This window comes from Phoxinus phoxinus, assembly GCF_949152265.1.
Source record: "Phoxinus phoxinus genome assembly, chromosome: 15".
NCBI lineage: Eukaryota > Metazoa > Chordata > Actinopteri > Cypriniformes > Leuciscidae > Phoxinus > Phoxinus phoxinus.
In genome coordinates, this window is record NC_136890.1 from 8,910,153 (window position 1) to 8,928,161 (window position 18,009).

The following is an 18,009-nucleotide window of genomic DNA, read 5'->3' on the forward strand; positions in this document are numbered from 1 at the left end:
GGCAAAACATCTTAGACAGGGTCTTTGCATGCAAGCTTTTTTTCTTTTCTTTTTTATTGTGCTTCTTTACCCTTTGTCTTATAATGAGCCAATTTCATTCAAATTTGTATACTAGTGTACATTTTTAAAAGAGTAAAGCGGATTTGTTTTTGAATATATTTTATTGCAGAAAATATTCAGGAATGTGCTCCACAACTCAAAGGTACTATTAGCACAGCTGAAATCAATGAGGATGTTGTCCGATTGCCATAGGCCACAGCCAGGCATCCAGATGTTTTCCCTGCAGTTTTGGTGAGCTTCAGACTGTTGTGAGACCCCAAGTGTCTGCTAATTAACGTTCTTCAGTACCCCTGAAATCTACTCAGGTTGAAGAGCTGCATTTTTATCTTTCAAGTCACAAAGCTATCTAGCTATCTGCCTCTGAAGCTGAAAAGAACTTTAACTTTGACAGAACCTGTTGCTAAAGCACTTCATTGTTTGGCTCAAAATGTGTTCTTCAAACTAACAAAACGTATCCTTAACTCCTGTGATACTTACTTTGTCTGGATCTGAATTTTGTGCACAAAGCGTTGGTTTTGACCCATCTTTCAGAATCAACCTTTTTGAAAATCCAGCTTTGAAATACCCTTGTTTGTGAAGCAGTCCAGCGCACAATGATTGGCGCAAACGTATAAGTCTATTGCCATTTTCTTTGAGACATTTCCTTTGAAAATGAAATTTAACCACAATGTCCTCAGTGACTCAGATGGCTGGAGGCTATGGAGACTCTTATGTGCATTGGTACATCCCAAAACACAACACTTGAATTTTGCTTAATAGCTCCCCTTTTAAAAAAACATTCTCAGAAAAACTGATTCTGTAGCTGTTCACAATGTATGTTCACATCAGCATTAACAGTGGAACAGATGGCGCGAGAGATTCTCTTGACGCCCCACATTTATCAGCAAATGAATGACATAAACAGTCTGGAGGAGTTGACGTCATATCGCCTGTCGCTGTGTCTTGCTTATTTCCAAACATCATGCAACGATTTATTTTCGGAGTCTGCACATCTGTTAGTATTTTACCATGAAATTAATCATGATTATTATCTTCACATCCTCAGCCAGACATGTGCAGGCTGACCCTCAGAATTTCACTGTCATGTATGTTTGTATACTGACCCTATGGGTAAGGCTTGTGCCAATTCTCAAATGTAAAATTTTCTGTCGAAACCACTTGGAGGTTGGTGCAACTTTTTTTTAGTCTAATTTCTTGGTCACTTTTTTTTCTTTTTTTTTCAATCGGACCACAATAAACTTTTAGATTCTGTTTACGTCTTGTAATGAAATGCGTCGTGGGTGATCCAGTCACAAGTGGTCAGCTGAGACACATCACTCTTTACACCTGGGGCCTCATGTATAAAACTTTCCATAGATTTCATCCTAAAAGTGCACGTAAGATTACACCAGAACCTGCACAAAATTCCCTTTATAAAACCCAGTCAGTGGGTTCCTTCAAAATTCTATTGTTCAAATACAGTGGTATTTTTCATAATAATATAAAATCATAATATTTTTATACAACATGAGTTCTGCTATTTAGAACACAATTTAAAGCAGAATTATTAGGTGCTGTATCCTCGCTGGAATCCTCGCTGTAGTTAAAAGATTAAAACACAGAATGCCACCGGAAAAGTGTTCAAAAGCAGCAAATCCACTACAAATATTTCTATTTAAATTCATATATATAGATTTAAAAAAAATCTGGATAATGATTTCATGTAATTTGAGTGCATAACTTCCTTAATGAGAGTGGCATATTTAATCTAAATTTGTTTATCAAAATGAAACCAGTGTTTAAAATAATTATTTTTACTTCATTAATTTGCTCACACCAGTAAAAATAGTGGGTACGGCCTAGAGTGTTCGTACGGTGTGCGCATAATATTTACGCCTAGTTTATTTATTTAAAAATTGTAATACATTTTTTATTGTGTATATATACAATATGTGCGTGGAAAATTGCGTATGCACGTTTCTATGCCCATTTTGTGCGTACACAACGTTTATACATCAGGCCCCTGGTGTTTTCTGTCACCACTTCTGATTTCTTACATTTTCCAATTTTCCACTTCAAAAATTAATTCTCATGTCAGAGCAGTTTGAGGAACTAAGTTTATTTGTGTTGTTTTGTTTAACTATTTTATCTTTTCCTTTAGACTAAATACTCTCTAACAGAATAACTTTAGGAGGTGCTACAACCAATATAGAAGAGTCAACAGGTGTTTTAATGTTATTTCAAAAGCTACATGTGGAGAAGTATTCCATCAAAAAACTAATAGTGAGGTGTACGCATTATTGAGCATTTACCCGACAGAAGAATATTCCAGTATCTTATGAGAAGGTGGTTTCTCGAAATTTTTCATGATGCCACATTATATTTATTACATGAAGTTTCTAGATGAATTAGATTATTGAAAAAAAAATTATGCGTTTTTTTTTATGCTCAAAAGAGAGGTGATTGTGGACTTTATGAAAAGTGGCAACATCCCTCCTCTTCTAGATATTGGAGGAGTTGCTGTTGAGGGGGTCTCAAGCTACTTGGGAGTGCATATTAGTAAGGAATTAATTTGGAGTATCAGTAAGGCCAGCCTGATAAAGAAGGCCCATCAACGCCTTTGTTTCTTGAGGAAATTGAAGCATGCTGGCCTTGACAATACAGTCCTCACATCCTTTTACAGATGTTTGATCGAGAGTGTCCTCTCCTCTTGTATCACTGTGGTGGGGAAATTGTTCTGTTGCTGACAGGAGGGAACTAGAGCGAGTAGTTAAGTCTGCCCAGAAAATCTTCAAGCACAGTTCGCTATCTGTAATCAATATTTACGTCATCACACACACGCACACAAATGCATTATTTTGCTTTTATTTAAAAGCTGAGATAGTCGATTCGGCCACATTCACCAGTAACAGTGGATTATCAGTGAATACAGTTGTCTCCGACAAAAGTTTATAAAACTATCCCGTGTAAAATGATCACTACAGAGGCGGGTGTTGGTGGTGATCCTCATCAAGGTGGCTCTTCACAAATGAATCCACCTCTTCTTAATATGGTTGTTTTTCGGAAATTTAAATAGGGACACCTATCCGTTTTGTAAGTGATCGCAACCAGGTAATACTGTACGCATTTCCGTGACAAAGGCATAGCTAGCTAGCAAACAGTAGGCTGTACAGTACGTAGTATCTGACAGTAACTCGCGATTGAGCAGTGAACTGATGCGAATGTGGAGCTCAGTGGCTCCAGTGTATCATCGAGCCACCGTTTTAGCCCCGCCCAAAAAATCCTGAACACAGCAACGGTGAAAAACTGTTTAACGGTCTAACTCCACAATTCAGTACTTCACAGTTCACAGTCTTTGTAATGTGTTTTAGCAATACATTTCTAACATTTATAATGTGTTTAGAGTTTTTTTTTTTATTATTGCCTTTACAGGGAGTTTAAGTCCTCCTAATTAATTTCCTATGTCATGTAATAAAGGGAGTGTTATGCTGTTCACCTCTAAAACATACTCAGCATTGACCTCTGCTATCCACCTCTCCAGCAGGCATATTATTATGATGAACTAGCTATAATTGTAATGGTTATTGGCTGTACAAAGCACAAGACGAAGGAGTCCAAGGGAATAATATTTTATTCTTACTTCAAACAACAGGAGAATAACTAGGAGATAAAACGACCTCATAACCATCAACGCAAAACAATCCAGGACAACGGACAAACAGAAACTGAGGGGTTAAATACAAGAGGGCGAACAATGGAGTTAATTACCAGGACACAGGTGAAAGAGATTGAACAATAGTTAACACAGGAGAAAAGAAAAGAAAAACATGCTAACATAGACTGAATAGACTAAACACAATGAAAACTAAGAAACTGAACATGACCCTTACAATAATACAGCTTACATAATATTATATAACACAATATCACTTCTTCCAGTGGTGTTTTTTGGTCAGACCACAAGTAGATCCACATGTACAACCATGTGTCAGAAATAGCACGTCAGAAAAATGCCATTGGATCAAATGGAATCAAATGGAAACTATTGTCTAAACTGCATGTCAAACCTTTCATGAATATTACTAGAGGAATAAAAGGGATTGGCCAGAAGTTTTGGGTCCACCCTACTTCATTTATATAATCTTAACTGACCTTGCAGTGTTGTCAGAGCTGAATTGGGAATGCATGGCTTAGTCTTTTATCACGTTCCATGAGGTGAGGAAAAAACATTCAAACATCTGGACATTAAACATCTGGATTATTTTTATTCATTGCACTGTGGGTTAACTCATATTTTTTTCTGCCTCTGAAAGTTTATATTCTCAGAGAAAGACATCATAACCAGACCATTTCATCATACTAAAGCCAAAGGTGAACACATCTGTCCTCTATTACAATGCAGTTTTGACATTTTGTGACCACTAATGCTGGTAGTCCTACCCATAATATAGTCCAAATGATGGGGAGCCACTGCTACTGATGAACATATAATATACTGTAAACTTAAGTGCTTTCATGCGGCTGTAGCAGCAGACATGTTCTGTTCTGGTGCAGACATGGACAGGAAATTTGACTACTATAGGGCCCTATTTTAATGATCTAAGCACATGGTCTAAAGTGCACGGTCTAAAGCGCACTTAAGTCCGAATCCACTTTTGCTAGTTTAAAAATGGTTGGCGTGCTCGGCGCGTGGTCTAAAACGGTTGTCCCTATTCTCTTAATGAGTAATGGGTGTGTTTTGGGCGTAACGTGCAGTAAACCAATCAGATTCTCATCTCCCATACCCTTTAAAAGCCAGTTGCACTTGTGCCATGGTGGATTGCTATTAACATGGCAGAATTTGCAAGCGGAAAGACTGAATGGTTCTCCAGAGAGGAAACGGATCTGCTCATGTGCGAGGTTAAAGCACGCAAGCAGACCATCTACAGGACAAGCCGGATTCCACCATATCTTTATGTACACAATATTAATCTTTTACATTGTAATCCTTTTATTTTTCATATTTGGCTAGTTTGTGTAATGCTGCGTGTCCCTGTGTGTAATACGCGTGTTGTGGACCCGCCTATAGGCTCATATTAATAACGCACTTTTTAAATAACAAAAAAAATATTGCGTCATTGCGCCATTGACCAACTGAAACCTGGTCTAAAGTCAGTCTATTTCAGTTGCATTAAAATAGCAATGTGCCAACAATGTGCCTGAACACACCTCGTTTTCAGACCAGCACGCCCATGGGCGCCCAAATGGGCGCAAATGCATTTGCTATTTAAACAACGTGGCGCAGGACATGGAAATGATAACTGCGTTGGGCTGAAACTAGCAAAAACACTTGCGTCACGCCTGGCGCCGCATTACACCACATGTATGATTGGGCCCATAGTCTTTAACTGGTTTAAAAACACGATTTACTTTATCTCAGGTGAGACATTAAAAGTATCCTAAAGGGGGTCCATATAGCTTTTTTCTGTTCATTAACCTTACCTCCATGCTAAAAACTGCTGTTTTGTTGTTTTTATGATTTTGTTGTGTTCAAGGAAGTAAAAAAAAAATGTATCCATCATACATATATATATATATATATATATATATATATTTATTATTATTTTTTTATTTTTTTATTATTATTATTATTTTATTTTTTTGTCCACCTGTGGTAAATTGATTAGAAAGCCACACATCTGTCGTTAAGGTCTAACAGCTGAAAATGCATATCAGAGCAAAAACTAAGCCATAAGGTCAAAAGAACTGCTTGCAAAGTTCAGAGACAGAATTGTGGGATCTGGGGAAGGCTCCAAAAAATCTGTTGTATCTAAGGTTCTGAAGAGCACAATGGCCTCCATAACTCTTACATGAAAGAAGTTTGGAACAACCAGGACTCTTCCTTGACCTGGACTCCTGGCCAGACTGAGCAATCGGGGGGAAAGGGTCTTAGAGGGGTGAGCATAAACCCGATGACCTCCTAAAAGACTGTCAGAATGTGAGAACAAATATTCTATGTAGGCATTTAGCGGCTTTTCCACCGTACCACCAATCTTCACTGATTACAGATTCTATCGGGAAAAGCAGAGTGTGAAGATTGAATTAACAGACCAATAGCACAGTTGTACATAAAATATTGCAATCCACACAACAAAATGGAAGACATATCCTAGTTCAAAAGAGGTGGATGACTGATCCATCTATGGCTTGGACAGAAAATCTTTGTGGTCTGAGAGCCATGTTATTCAGATTTCTCCGTTCATTTTTCCTATTGGGATTTCAAAAAAGTCTTAATTAAAGCATTATAAGCCACGATCCAAGCCAAGGTACGAGGTGAAACATTACAAAACTTAAAAGTAAAAATTATTTGAAATTTCGGACAAAAATACGGTTTAAGTGATAGAAATAACTTTAATCCCATGAAGCATTGCGAACAATATAATCAATAAAGTATGAAATACTTTATTGATACTACTGAATACTACTGATTTAAACTGTTGATTATATATATAAAAAACTAAATATTTTAAGTTTACTGCAAAATATGCATATATATTCAAACATTTAAGTATTTTGAGAGTGTAGGAAGACCAACTCGATTACTTCATTTGCAGTGTTCTTCATGGGAGTGGGCAGAGCTAACGAGATCTTTTGGCACATTTTGCTTGTTTTGACTTTTTCTGTACAGCATCATGGTTTTTTCACCACAAATTCTGCTGTTTTTTCAAACATCATTAAAATGTTGGCTCCTTTGTATTTATTATGGTGATGGTATAACCTTGTGGTTAAAGTACCGATACATTAAGCAGTGCTCTAGCAGTCAACACAAATGTCTTCTCCTTCTCACTTAATGTTTCCTCTGCAATATTGCTTTCAATAAAATTAACACAATGCCACAAAATAATCTAGGTTTAGATTCTGCAAGGGTTGATTTGTGAAACCATCACCATTGTGGGCATTTAATCTGAATGGAGCTTTAAACAGACATCTTCCTGCTTTCTACTTCTACTTCTTGCACAAGGATATTTCAGTTAGCAGGAGACCTACACAATGTAAAACTCAAAACTAGTATTTTGAACACTGTCTTTCAAGAGCAAGCGGTTTGCGAATCCTGCATTGAATTCCGATATTTGAGAAGCAGTCGTCTCGTCAGTAAAATAAAGGTAACAGGAAAAGTTTAGGATTAAACTTCTATCATGGTAAATAATAATTTTAACCACAGATTCTTCACATGCTCGTCCTTGGGCAGTGAAAAAAAACTGCCTTTACCTTCACTTTGTAGAGCAAAGCGTCTCCTCGACATGATGCTGTCCAGTGTCCACAGGAATCAGCTGCCAGTTTGGGGTTTCATATATATTTGATCAGCTTTCTTAAGTTCAAAATCACTATCATTGGTTGGTGCTTACTGCTTATTGTTTTGGACGCAGTAAAGCTTAACGTTTGCAGAGTAGTATCAAGTTTAGAGAGAGTGTACCTGATTAATTCTACTAATATAAATAAATATTTTCAGTCAAGCATATTTTCATTTTCAATTTCCACGAGTAAAGCTGGTAGTGTTTCTGATAATAAGAAATCCCGAAGATAGAACTGCTAATAATAATCAGGATAGCAGGAGACATGAGCATCTGGAGTTAGATCAGTCAGAGTCAGAAATCGATAATGGAAAAGGCAACGATGTCGTCCGTGAGAGAATATCACTGATCAACTGAATTATTTTTGGTCTCAACGTAGCTATGTACGTGACAGAATAATACACTAAGCTGTAGTTAGGGCTATGCAGAAACTTGTGCCGTCACAAGTCACAAAAACTCTACAGTTGTGCCGTCACTTGTACTATGTTCAGGGAAATCTTCAGTTATGGTCAGTGTCGGTCACAGTACTTTTTAATCGCTGTTTTTATCCAGATTTTATCCCAATTAAGCACTGCTCTAGACTAGCCTCTTTCTCGTTTTAAGGAGTTCTTTCTTTTTTTACAGCAAACTGCCCTGAGCAGGTAATTGTGTTCTGTCTCGAACTAATCGAGCATGCAATGGTTTTAATGTCCAGAAGTTTCTCAGAGAGAACTGGTTGTGCTGCCAATTCCACCCCACACCCTACAAAAAATTGCTCATTGTACTTAACTAAAGCTAAAGCTGCACTGCACTTTTCATATCACACTTTACTATAGGAATGCCAAATTATTTCAGACCATACAACAAATAATGGCAATATGGGCAACAAATCCATCCATCATTATTTGTTCTCATTTTATTATTGACTTCTTACTTTAATAATGTTTTAATATTACATTAATTAGGCTAGAGTTTTAATATTACATTAATTAGGCTAGTAGTTTTCGCTGTAGTGTCGAAATTTCACTGGTGTCTAAATATTTGAACCAGTGACCCAATCCTTAGCACTGAGCCCTACTAGAGCAGCTCTAAATATGTGCTGTGCAATTAAATTATATATAAAATATGATAGAACAATAGAATGAACAGTGAAAGTAACAAAAGCTCATACAATCCTTTTTAACATGCGTAAGCATTAAAATTACTTAAGGAAATATATATTTATTGATCAAATTAGGCCAACTAATAAGATTTATATTATTTTGGTTTCTCTATACCCAATATAAAAATTTACAAATGCACTGCAATCAAGAAAAGAATCAAGGTGTTGTGCTGGCCCAGTGGAAGTCCAGACCTCAACTCGACTGAAATGTTGCGGCGGGACCTTAAGACAGCTGTGCATAAACAAAGACCCACACACCTCAATAAGGGCTTTTGCACCAGAGGAACATTTTCTTAGTTCCTAGAACTAATGGTGGAAGTACCTGCTTTTGGCGTGTTCACACCGCAGGTACTGGGAATGATTTTAGTTTTAGGAACTTTTTGGGGGAGCTAAATTAGCTCCTACTTCAGAGTAGGGTCTAACCCAGCACAATAGGAACTACCAGTGACGTTAGCGTATGCTGATTGGCCAGCACCCGCCATTTAAAAACACAGATTATAGCCAATTTATTTACTCCACAATCTAACTCTATGAACTTTGAAAATGGTAAAAGATGGACCTCTTATGCTTTACACCAGGGTTTCTCAAACTCGGTCCTGGAGGGCCACTGTCCTGCACAGTTTAGCTCCAAGCCTGATCAAACACACCTAGCTGTGAGTTTCTAGTGATCCTGAAGACAGGATCTTGTTTTTAGTTATTCAGTTTGGGTGAAAGTATGGTGTATTATTTAAAAGAAACTAGTAAACTAGCCAGAATATATTATATATAAACTTTCTTTTAGTTTATGTAATACACAGACAGGTATATAATAGGCTAGCACTACCCACATCAAACCGAGTGTGTGTTTTTGAGTTTGGTGTCTTCTAAAAGTATGACTGAAACGACAAGATCGGAGCTGTTTTCTTTGTTGTGTTTGTTGTTTTCCATTTACATGCGAATGTACACCTCCCCATATGAACAAACTTTCAAGACCATCAAGTTTATAAATGACCAACTTCTAAAAACTATTTTATAGTTGTCTTTGTAAAGGAATGCTTGTTATAAGTAGCCCTGGAGCCGCTGCTGTGACGCTGCACCAACGCTTCCAGTGTGAATACTCTCGCGCATCTGCATCTGCAGTGAAGATGTAGTTACGCTGACGTGAAGCTCAAGCTTGCGGTGTGAAACAGCCGTAATACTTTTTCATATACTGTCTACTTTCTTTGTATTGCAACTCTATCTAATGACGTATTAGACAGGACTGTTAAACAGATCATAAACTACTGAACACGGAGAATGCGAGCACTGTGTGCTCAGGTGTTCTCTGCGCCGTCAAAAGAAAGGTCACAACATCAAGCGCCGCTTACGTCACTTCAGAGTTCCTACCGGCGGTGCGAATGCAACCAGGAAAATGGCCCTAGGGAACATTTTGTTCAGGGAACCACCCTGGTGACTAGTTCCTAGAACTACCCGGTGCAAAAGCCACTAATGAACTGAAGCAACGTTGTAAAGAAGAGCAGGCCAAAATTCCTCCAGAACGATGCGAGGGACTGATACTGTCATACAGAAAAAGATTCTTTCAACTTATTGCTGCTAAAAGTGTCTCTACAAGCAATTAAATCATAGGGTGTACTTAGTTTGTCACCCATGGATTTTCCATCTTGGCTTTATGTTAAATAAATAATGACACAGTGTAATTTCTCATTTGTTGTTGCTCTTCTGCAGTTGTATTTACCTTATTTTAAGACCTGCTAACCACCATATGCTTTTTTTTTATTATGTTGTGATACGTAAAACCAAAAAATTATAAAAGGTGTCCTTTCTTACTCACATGAGTATGTATGGTAACACTTTACTTGAAGGGGTGTGCATAAGACTGACATGACACCTTCATAATCATGACATGACACATTTCATGAATATGAAGGAGGTTTTATGCATGTTTATGACAACTGCCATTAAGTGTCATTCGCTCAATTATGACATTTTTATGGAAATATGACATTGTTTGAGATTTCTTTATGACATTGTTTGAGATTTCTTTATGACAACTTGACATAAACCAATACATCATAACCTGTCAGTGTCTTAACAACTTGACAATACCAAGATAACATAAATCTTGATTTATGTTAAAATAAGTTTATGACAACAAATATGTCATAAACATGACATAGCAGATTCATTATCAAACTTAAGAAACTACTTAGCTTTATGGGTTAACATTACAGTAAACGGTCATGTGGTTGGTTTTGACGTTGGCTGTCATGAGGCCATTATAACTGTGTCATGAATGTTTTTCTTGACCTCAACTAGTGGTACAAATTGAATTTGTCATTAAAATGTCATTAAGTGTTAATACTCCGTCAATTTTTTTTATAACTGTGTCATGAATATTTTTCTTGACCTCAACTACAGTGGTAAAATTTGTATTTGTCATTAAAATGTCATTTTAATGACAAATTCAATCCATAAAGCTAAGTAGTTTCTTAAGTAGGATAATGAATCTGCTATGACATGTTTATGACATATTTATGACAGGTTATGTTCTCTTGGTAATGTCAAGTTGTCATGACAAAGACACTGACAGGTTAAGATGTATTGGTTTATGTCAAGTTGTCATAACAGAGACATCTCAAACAATGTCATATTTGCATTACAAATGTCATAATTGAGCGAATGACACATAATGACAGTTGTCATAAACATGCATAAAACCTCCTTTATATTCATGACGTGTCATGTCATGATTCTTCATAATGTCATGTCAGTCTTATGCACACCCCTTCAAGTAAAGTGTTACCGTATATATGTGTGTATGTACTGTATGTATGTATTTCATACTGTTACAGCGGAATAAAAAGAAAAGAAAGAAGAAACAATGTTTGCAGCGACTGAAAAGAGCCTTTGCCATAGATATTCTTGTTATACTATGTCACATTAGATGGAACTGGATAATATTGCGGAGCTAAATCATTTAGTGCTTTGTAAGTAATCAGCAATATTTTAAAATTCATACGATATTTAATTGGGAGCCAATGCAGAGTTCACAGAACCGGGCTAATAATAATAATAATCATACACTGTTCGTTCATTGGCCAGAGGAGAACTGGCCCCCGACTGAGCCTGGGTTCTCCCAAGGTTTTATTTCTTCTCCATCTTGCCACCTGATGGAGTTCTGGTTCCTTGCCACTGTCACCTTTTTCCACCTTTGTTACCATTGACTTGGCTTGCTTAGTTGGGGACATTAAATTTAACATTTAATTTAATATTCAACAATAATATTGATCTGCCTGCATTGACACTTTTATACAAGAGCTGAACTGAGCTGGACGATCATGGTTTACTCGAGCGGCTATACTGTATAAATGAAACAAAATAATAACTTTTTTTTAAACAAAAATAAAACATCACTGAACTTACTTAAGCTGGACTGTGACGCTATTTTCTTCTGGAAACAAACTTTTTTTGCAGTATTTTCCTGTTATATCTGTAAAGCTGCTTTGAAACAATCTGTATTGTAAAAAGTGCTGTATACACTTGACTTGACATTAATATACTAAGTATTACGTTATTCTTCTGAAAATAGAACATGAAGAAATTGTACAGCTCTTTCAGTCAAACTGACAGATAAAGATTATTTGTATAGTGCAACTTTATGATTTGAACCAGAAATGCCTCCCATAATGTAAAATGTGTTTGTTTTTTTGTGTGTGTTTTTTTTATCGTTACCATAATAGTTGCTGTTTCTTTTAGTGTTGTAACATCAATGATTTTGGTATGAGTTGCAAATATATATATATATATATATATATATATATATATATATATATATATATATATATATATATATATATATATATATATTATTGTTTTACTAATGACCTATGTATGCGTTTTTTTTTTGTTTGGATTCATGGCATCATTTGTTTTCACTGGGATTCCCTTACCCTTGTAAAACAAGATATATTGGCAAGTTTGGCAGTCATGGAAAACTTCAGAGTTGCGTTACATAAGAGTGCTTCCAGATGGGAAGTTTTTGAATTGGTCATTAGAAGCATCATAAACATAAAAATGAAATACTTGACAGAACCTTTATTGTGCAAATTTACTGGCTAATTCCTCATCTTCTTGGAGATACTATCGTTTTGTACAGTTATAAATTATATTACACTTATATTGATTCGTGTCAGCAGATTTTGTTCTGCCTTTGTTGAATGACTTTCCTCCTTGTATACTTGAGACTATACTAATGCCAAAAGGTCTCTGAATGGGTCTATTCCAGACATATTCAAACAGTGGAGCCTGGCTGTGTTCCAACTGGACTGCGATACATACTGACAACTGTAGCACTATTTAACTGTTTATACCGTTTAAAGTGAGCAGCCCGTCAAAACAACGGAGCTGTACTCACTGAGCTGAACTATTTTGAATTTTATTTTTATTTTACTTGCCCAGATGGAAATTATAACTATTCCAAAAAAGTATTGTCTGGACCTCAGCTGAGAAGGAAATATAGAGACTGTTGTTTACAGCCAACCTAAAACTTTTAGCCATTATCATATGTGTAGTATTAAAGTAGATTTAGAGCGATTCCGGACTAAAACTTTAATTTTTGTTTCTTTTAATAGCATCAATAATAAGCTCCAGCAGCCAGAGGCCGCATCAGGAGTGCTGGAGTATGCCATGAAACACTTTGGAGAACTGGTAAGAGCTTTACAACCTTATTCATCTGTTTATTATTTATGCATTGATTACAAAAGATGAGCACTTGGGTGAATTACACAAACCCTGTCAAGAAAGGTTTTGGTAATTTTTCACCTAAAAAAATATATTTTTCCCTCATTATTTTAATGAGAATTAAGGGGAAATAGTAGCTATTTGTCTCTCTTCATCTGAAAGTCATTTCGTAATAGCTAAGCCTTTTGTTCACATTTATGTAGCTTTTTTTTTTTTTTTTTTTTTTTTAGTAATGTATTTTTTTAACTGTTGAGATGTTTTGAGACATCATGTAATGCACAGTACGCCTGTCTTCAAAGTGTCTCCTGCTGTCCAGAAACACAGGACATGTCTTGGAAGATATGTTGCTACGTTTACACATCTACAGTAGGTAGTCAACCAGAATGCCTATTACCGCCGCGACAGCTGGCGCGGCAAAAATAAAACAATCCCATTTCAAAGTCGTTCGTGAAATGACTGCCAGGTGGCGCAAAGGGACATTTTGCAAAACAGTTGCAATTGCCGCATTTTGAAACTTAAGTGGGGCTAATGTCAATTAACAGTAAGGATGAAATACTACAGCTATGGTTATTTCCAAATAAGCCTACAACAAACATGAAAAATAAAAAAGAGCTATTGACATTTGCTGTACAGTAATGAAACAACCTAATATTTGGTATAGTTGAAACTGCATGTTATAGTAATAGGCTAATTTTATTATTAAAGAAAGAAAAAAAAATTGGTTAATGTTGTTTAAACAAACAATACATATATAGACTATTATTTGAACGAACAGTGAACTATATATCTTTGTTTGTAGGCTATCTGCTTTTTTTTGTTTTTTTTTACATCACAACGTATTGTAAAAAAAAATTTTTTTCATTATTTCAACAAGAATGAGACTGATTAAATATATAAACAAACAAAACAGAATAGAACAAATAAAAAAAAAAAATAAATAGCCTATGCCTATTAGGCTACAACAGAATTGGTTAAATTTAACGAAAGCAAAAATGAAATATGTAATAGTACATTTTAAACCGAATAGAACAAACTTTTAGAACAGAAAAATAGAATCAAAAGTTAAAAATAGAGATGACAACAATATAGCCTATTTAATATTGTAGAGGTTGGTGGGCAACATAAGCCTATTCCTCAGGGAACAGCGCAATAACAAACAAAAAATACACCAAAAGACCATCATAGGCCTATCTCACAGTCAGTGAAAATAAATTAGTTGCAATGATGCTGATTATTTTTACTATTCTATTGAGGAATGAGACGAATGAAGAGCGATTCTCTTTACTTTTTTCAGTAACGAGTAATCTAACGCGTTACTATTTCCAATCCAGTAATCAGATTAAAGTTACTTATCCAAGTCACTGTGCGTTACTATTTTTGCCATTTTCCTTAGTAACAATTATGGCTGTAATGCGATATGAAACCGAAATCGCGACATTCAGATCAACGAACCTGTGTCGCGGTGAAGGCAGAATCGCGAAACACCCCTTCCAACTCCCAGAGTTATCCTTCCCGTCCAGATCCAATGCTACCACATCTTTAAATTACTATTAGTATTATTTGAAGTCAACATTATAAAATACGTAGACCTACACCACAAAACTAGTTGAGGATAAATTCTTTAAAATTGGGCAATTCCAGCGTTATGGACGTGACATTTGCAGGAAAAAACTTTACATATACCGGTAATATAATGAAATATAAATGATCAGAAAATGCATTTAATACCAATATATTGAAACGTCTGCATACTCCCTTAATAAAGGAGTCCAGACATTAGAAAAATATCAGTCTACTCTACACACATGCGTTTTATATTTAGGCTAATATGAGAGAAATACACACTGCGCAAACCAAAAGTAATACTAAACACCGGATGAAGAAGGGTTGGCTCTCCAGAGAACATAAAATATCCATTTTATTTTATTTTTCGTGTTCGCATTTATGAGGAAAAAACAATGTTACGGACGTGACACGGTGACAGTTCTCCGTTACGGACATGACCGCTCTGAAAGCGGCACTAAAATACTGCTTTTTCACAGAGACCTCAAACAGAAAGCACAAAGCATTTCTTTAAAGTGAATTTCGTTTTGTATTAATTGTATCTTAATTTTAATCAATGTTTCATCGACCAATTGCCTGGATTTAATAAATAAGAAGTAGGCTAAATATAGCAGACAATAGATAATCACGACACGGAAGCTATTTTTATATTAAAATGTCTACTTTTAAACAGAACAATTCGAAACGAAAACAGACTGCTCTCTGCTTATGTAATCCGTATGAAATGTGCATTTCTCTTTGGCACGTTCTTTGTGAGCTTGTAGGTGCTTTATTGGCAACGCCACCCTTACATGTTACATGAACGTATCACCCCGTAACTATATTGAGTTTGTGTCAGCTAAAGATGACAATATTAAGGTTCGTTGTACAATCTGGTGACAACAAAGTGCTATCTAGCTACAATAAACACAAAAAAAACTACATCAAATTTGAAGAAACATTTGGAGTCAGGTCAAGAAAGACTGTCATTATTTTATTTGAAAAAAAACATGTATTTATGTTAAGTGAATTAAGTGAGAAAGTGAGTTATTTACAATTTTTTTTATAAAAAAAAATTTTTTTTCAGGAAATAGTTTTTAAGTTCAACTTAAAATGTCAGGAGATACATGTTGACATTACTGTTAAAAATACACTTCCAATAAAGTGAGTGTAGGCAAAACCGGTTGTCATTTTTATGTTGAGGCGGCGGGGGTGTTGTCGGCAGCTGCTGAATGTAACTAATAAAGTAACTTGTAATCTAACTAGTTACTTTTAAAATCAAGTAATCTGTAAAGTAACTAAATTACTTTTTAAAGGAGTAATCAGTAATCAGATTACTTTTTCAAAGTAACTGTGGCAACACTGCTAGGGTACAAATAACTGAATTTACATTTGTATAATTTCAATCATAATTTAACCCCCTGGGGTCGGCGGTATCGCCAGCTCGCTTTTTTTCTTATCAGTGCAAAAGAGAATCAAAATACTCTGTTGATTTTGAGCTTACATATAAGTGTTATACTGTACATCATTCGTTCCTGTTGAGTGTCTATTCGACTGAAATATGTTTAAATAAAATGTCTTTGTATAAGCAATGTATTAAACTGCAAATTAACATTCATATGCTATCATAAAAATGATGTGTTACAGACGAAATATTAATGTTTAGACAAGATTTCGTTGATTAGTTTTGAAGTAGGTATATTGAATTATCAACTAAGATGTTATTATAGTGTTTGTTCCAATATTCAAACTAATGAATCCTTATCTTTGAAATACATATGATAAAATGTATACTTTTTACAAAGAAAGATTACACTTGAAATATTGTTAACATTATAATTATTGTTGATTTACATGTGAAAACTTTTAATAAAATAGCAAAAAATATTTTTAAGAGGTAGATGTAAGCAACATCTTGATAGGTCAATATAAGCCTTCTCATTAAATTATTTATTATATGACACATTTGGGGAGAGGATATATTCCAAAACTTTCTGAAAATACAGTATGATAATTAACTGCACAATTACTAGAAATGTTTTTCTTGGATATTATACAATTTTTTAGATACAAAATTTGTTTCCAACTCTAACTTTGAACCAATTCTGTAGAATGGCCCATATATCCTATTTGAACATGATTTGTTTCCATGTATGACTATGTACTAAAAATGTGCTTTTGACTTTCATTTATATTTGGATTATATATATATATATATATATATATATATATATATATATATATATATATATATATATATTCTTTTGTCCTTGCATTCTTTATTGTGGTAGCCTCATTATGCAGGTCATTGTCTTCTCAGGTGTGAATCACAGCAGTATTTATGATCATTGAATCACCCTCATGCATATTGCTTTTCCAAACAAAAAGTAAAGTGCCTTACAAAATTTAAATCAATGTATGGTTTTATGTGAATGATTTGGCAGGATGATTTTCAGATCATTTTGAAGCAAAAACTCAAGGCGACAACATCCGTTAGTCAAAAGTCTTGTGGACACAATATTAAGTGTGTGTTTTGAGGCCTTATTTTAGAAACTTACATTTTTATTTTTTTCAATAACCATGCATAAACATTATTGTCTCAAAAATACAAACATGTACATACATGTTGCTCACATATTATGGTAGCCCTGTTTGTGCTGAATAGAGTGTAATGACACCTTTGCCATTAATATGTTTATAAGCAACTGAAAAAAGCACAAATATCAGGGCATGTCAAGGACATCTCAAGGACCCCAAAAACACCTTAGACCGCAGAGGGTTCAAATAAACGGTTGCTTTCCCCTTCCATTAAATATTGGAACAGCAATTGGAGCCGTCTATACTCTGCTGTCTGCATTCCCATAGATGTGATTGTGTGATGTTGAAAATCCTGATTTTTAATTACCAAGATGAGCTTAATTAATTTGGCATACTTAAAGTTTTACACAATTGCTAAGACAAATTTCTTGAAACCTTTACTAATTTCCTCACAACCAAAACACAAAACCAAATCTTTAAACTACATTAGAGAACCCCTGACTCTTCTGGCAAAATCATCTCAAAACCATTTCACCTGTACTCAAATTGTAGATCATGCGCACCTCAGTCAATTTAAAAACACTACAGATAATTTATTAGACACTAAATAAATTAATTAAAAACACAGCATCCAGAGCATGCACTTAAATAAAAAACATGCTTGCATACTGTAAAAATACAGTGGGCCAAATGTCAAGC

The 18,009-nt window shown here is 35.2% G+C and overlaps 1 protein-coding gene across 1 annotated transcript in view; it reads left to right on the top strand.

Moving 5' to 3' along the window:
- mtor (mechanistic target of rapamycin kinase) overlaps positions 1-18,009 on the top strand; it is a 174,465-nt gene that overhangs the window by 88,685 nt on the left and 67,771 nt on the right. Inside the window, exon 29 of the mRNA XM_079637383.1 lies at positions 13,122-13,197. Within this exon, the coding sequence (XP_079493509.1) occupies positions 13,122-13,197 (76 nt within the window). The remainder of the gene's footprint in view (positions 1-13,121; positions 13,198-18,009) is intronic.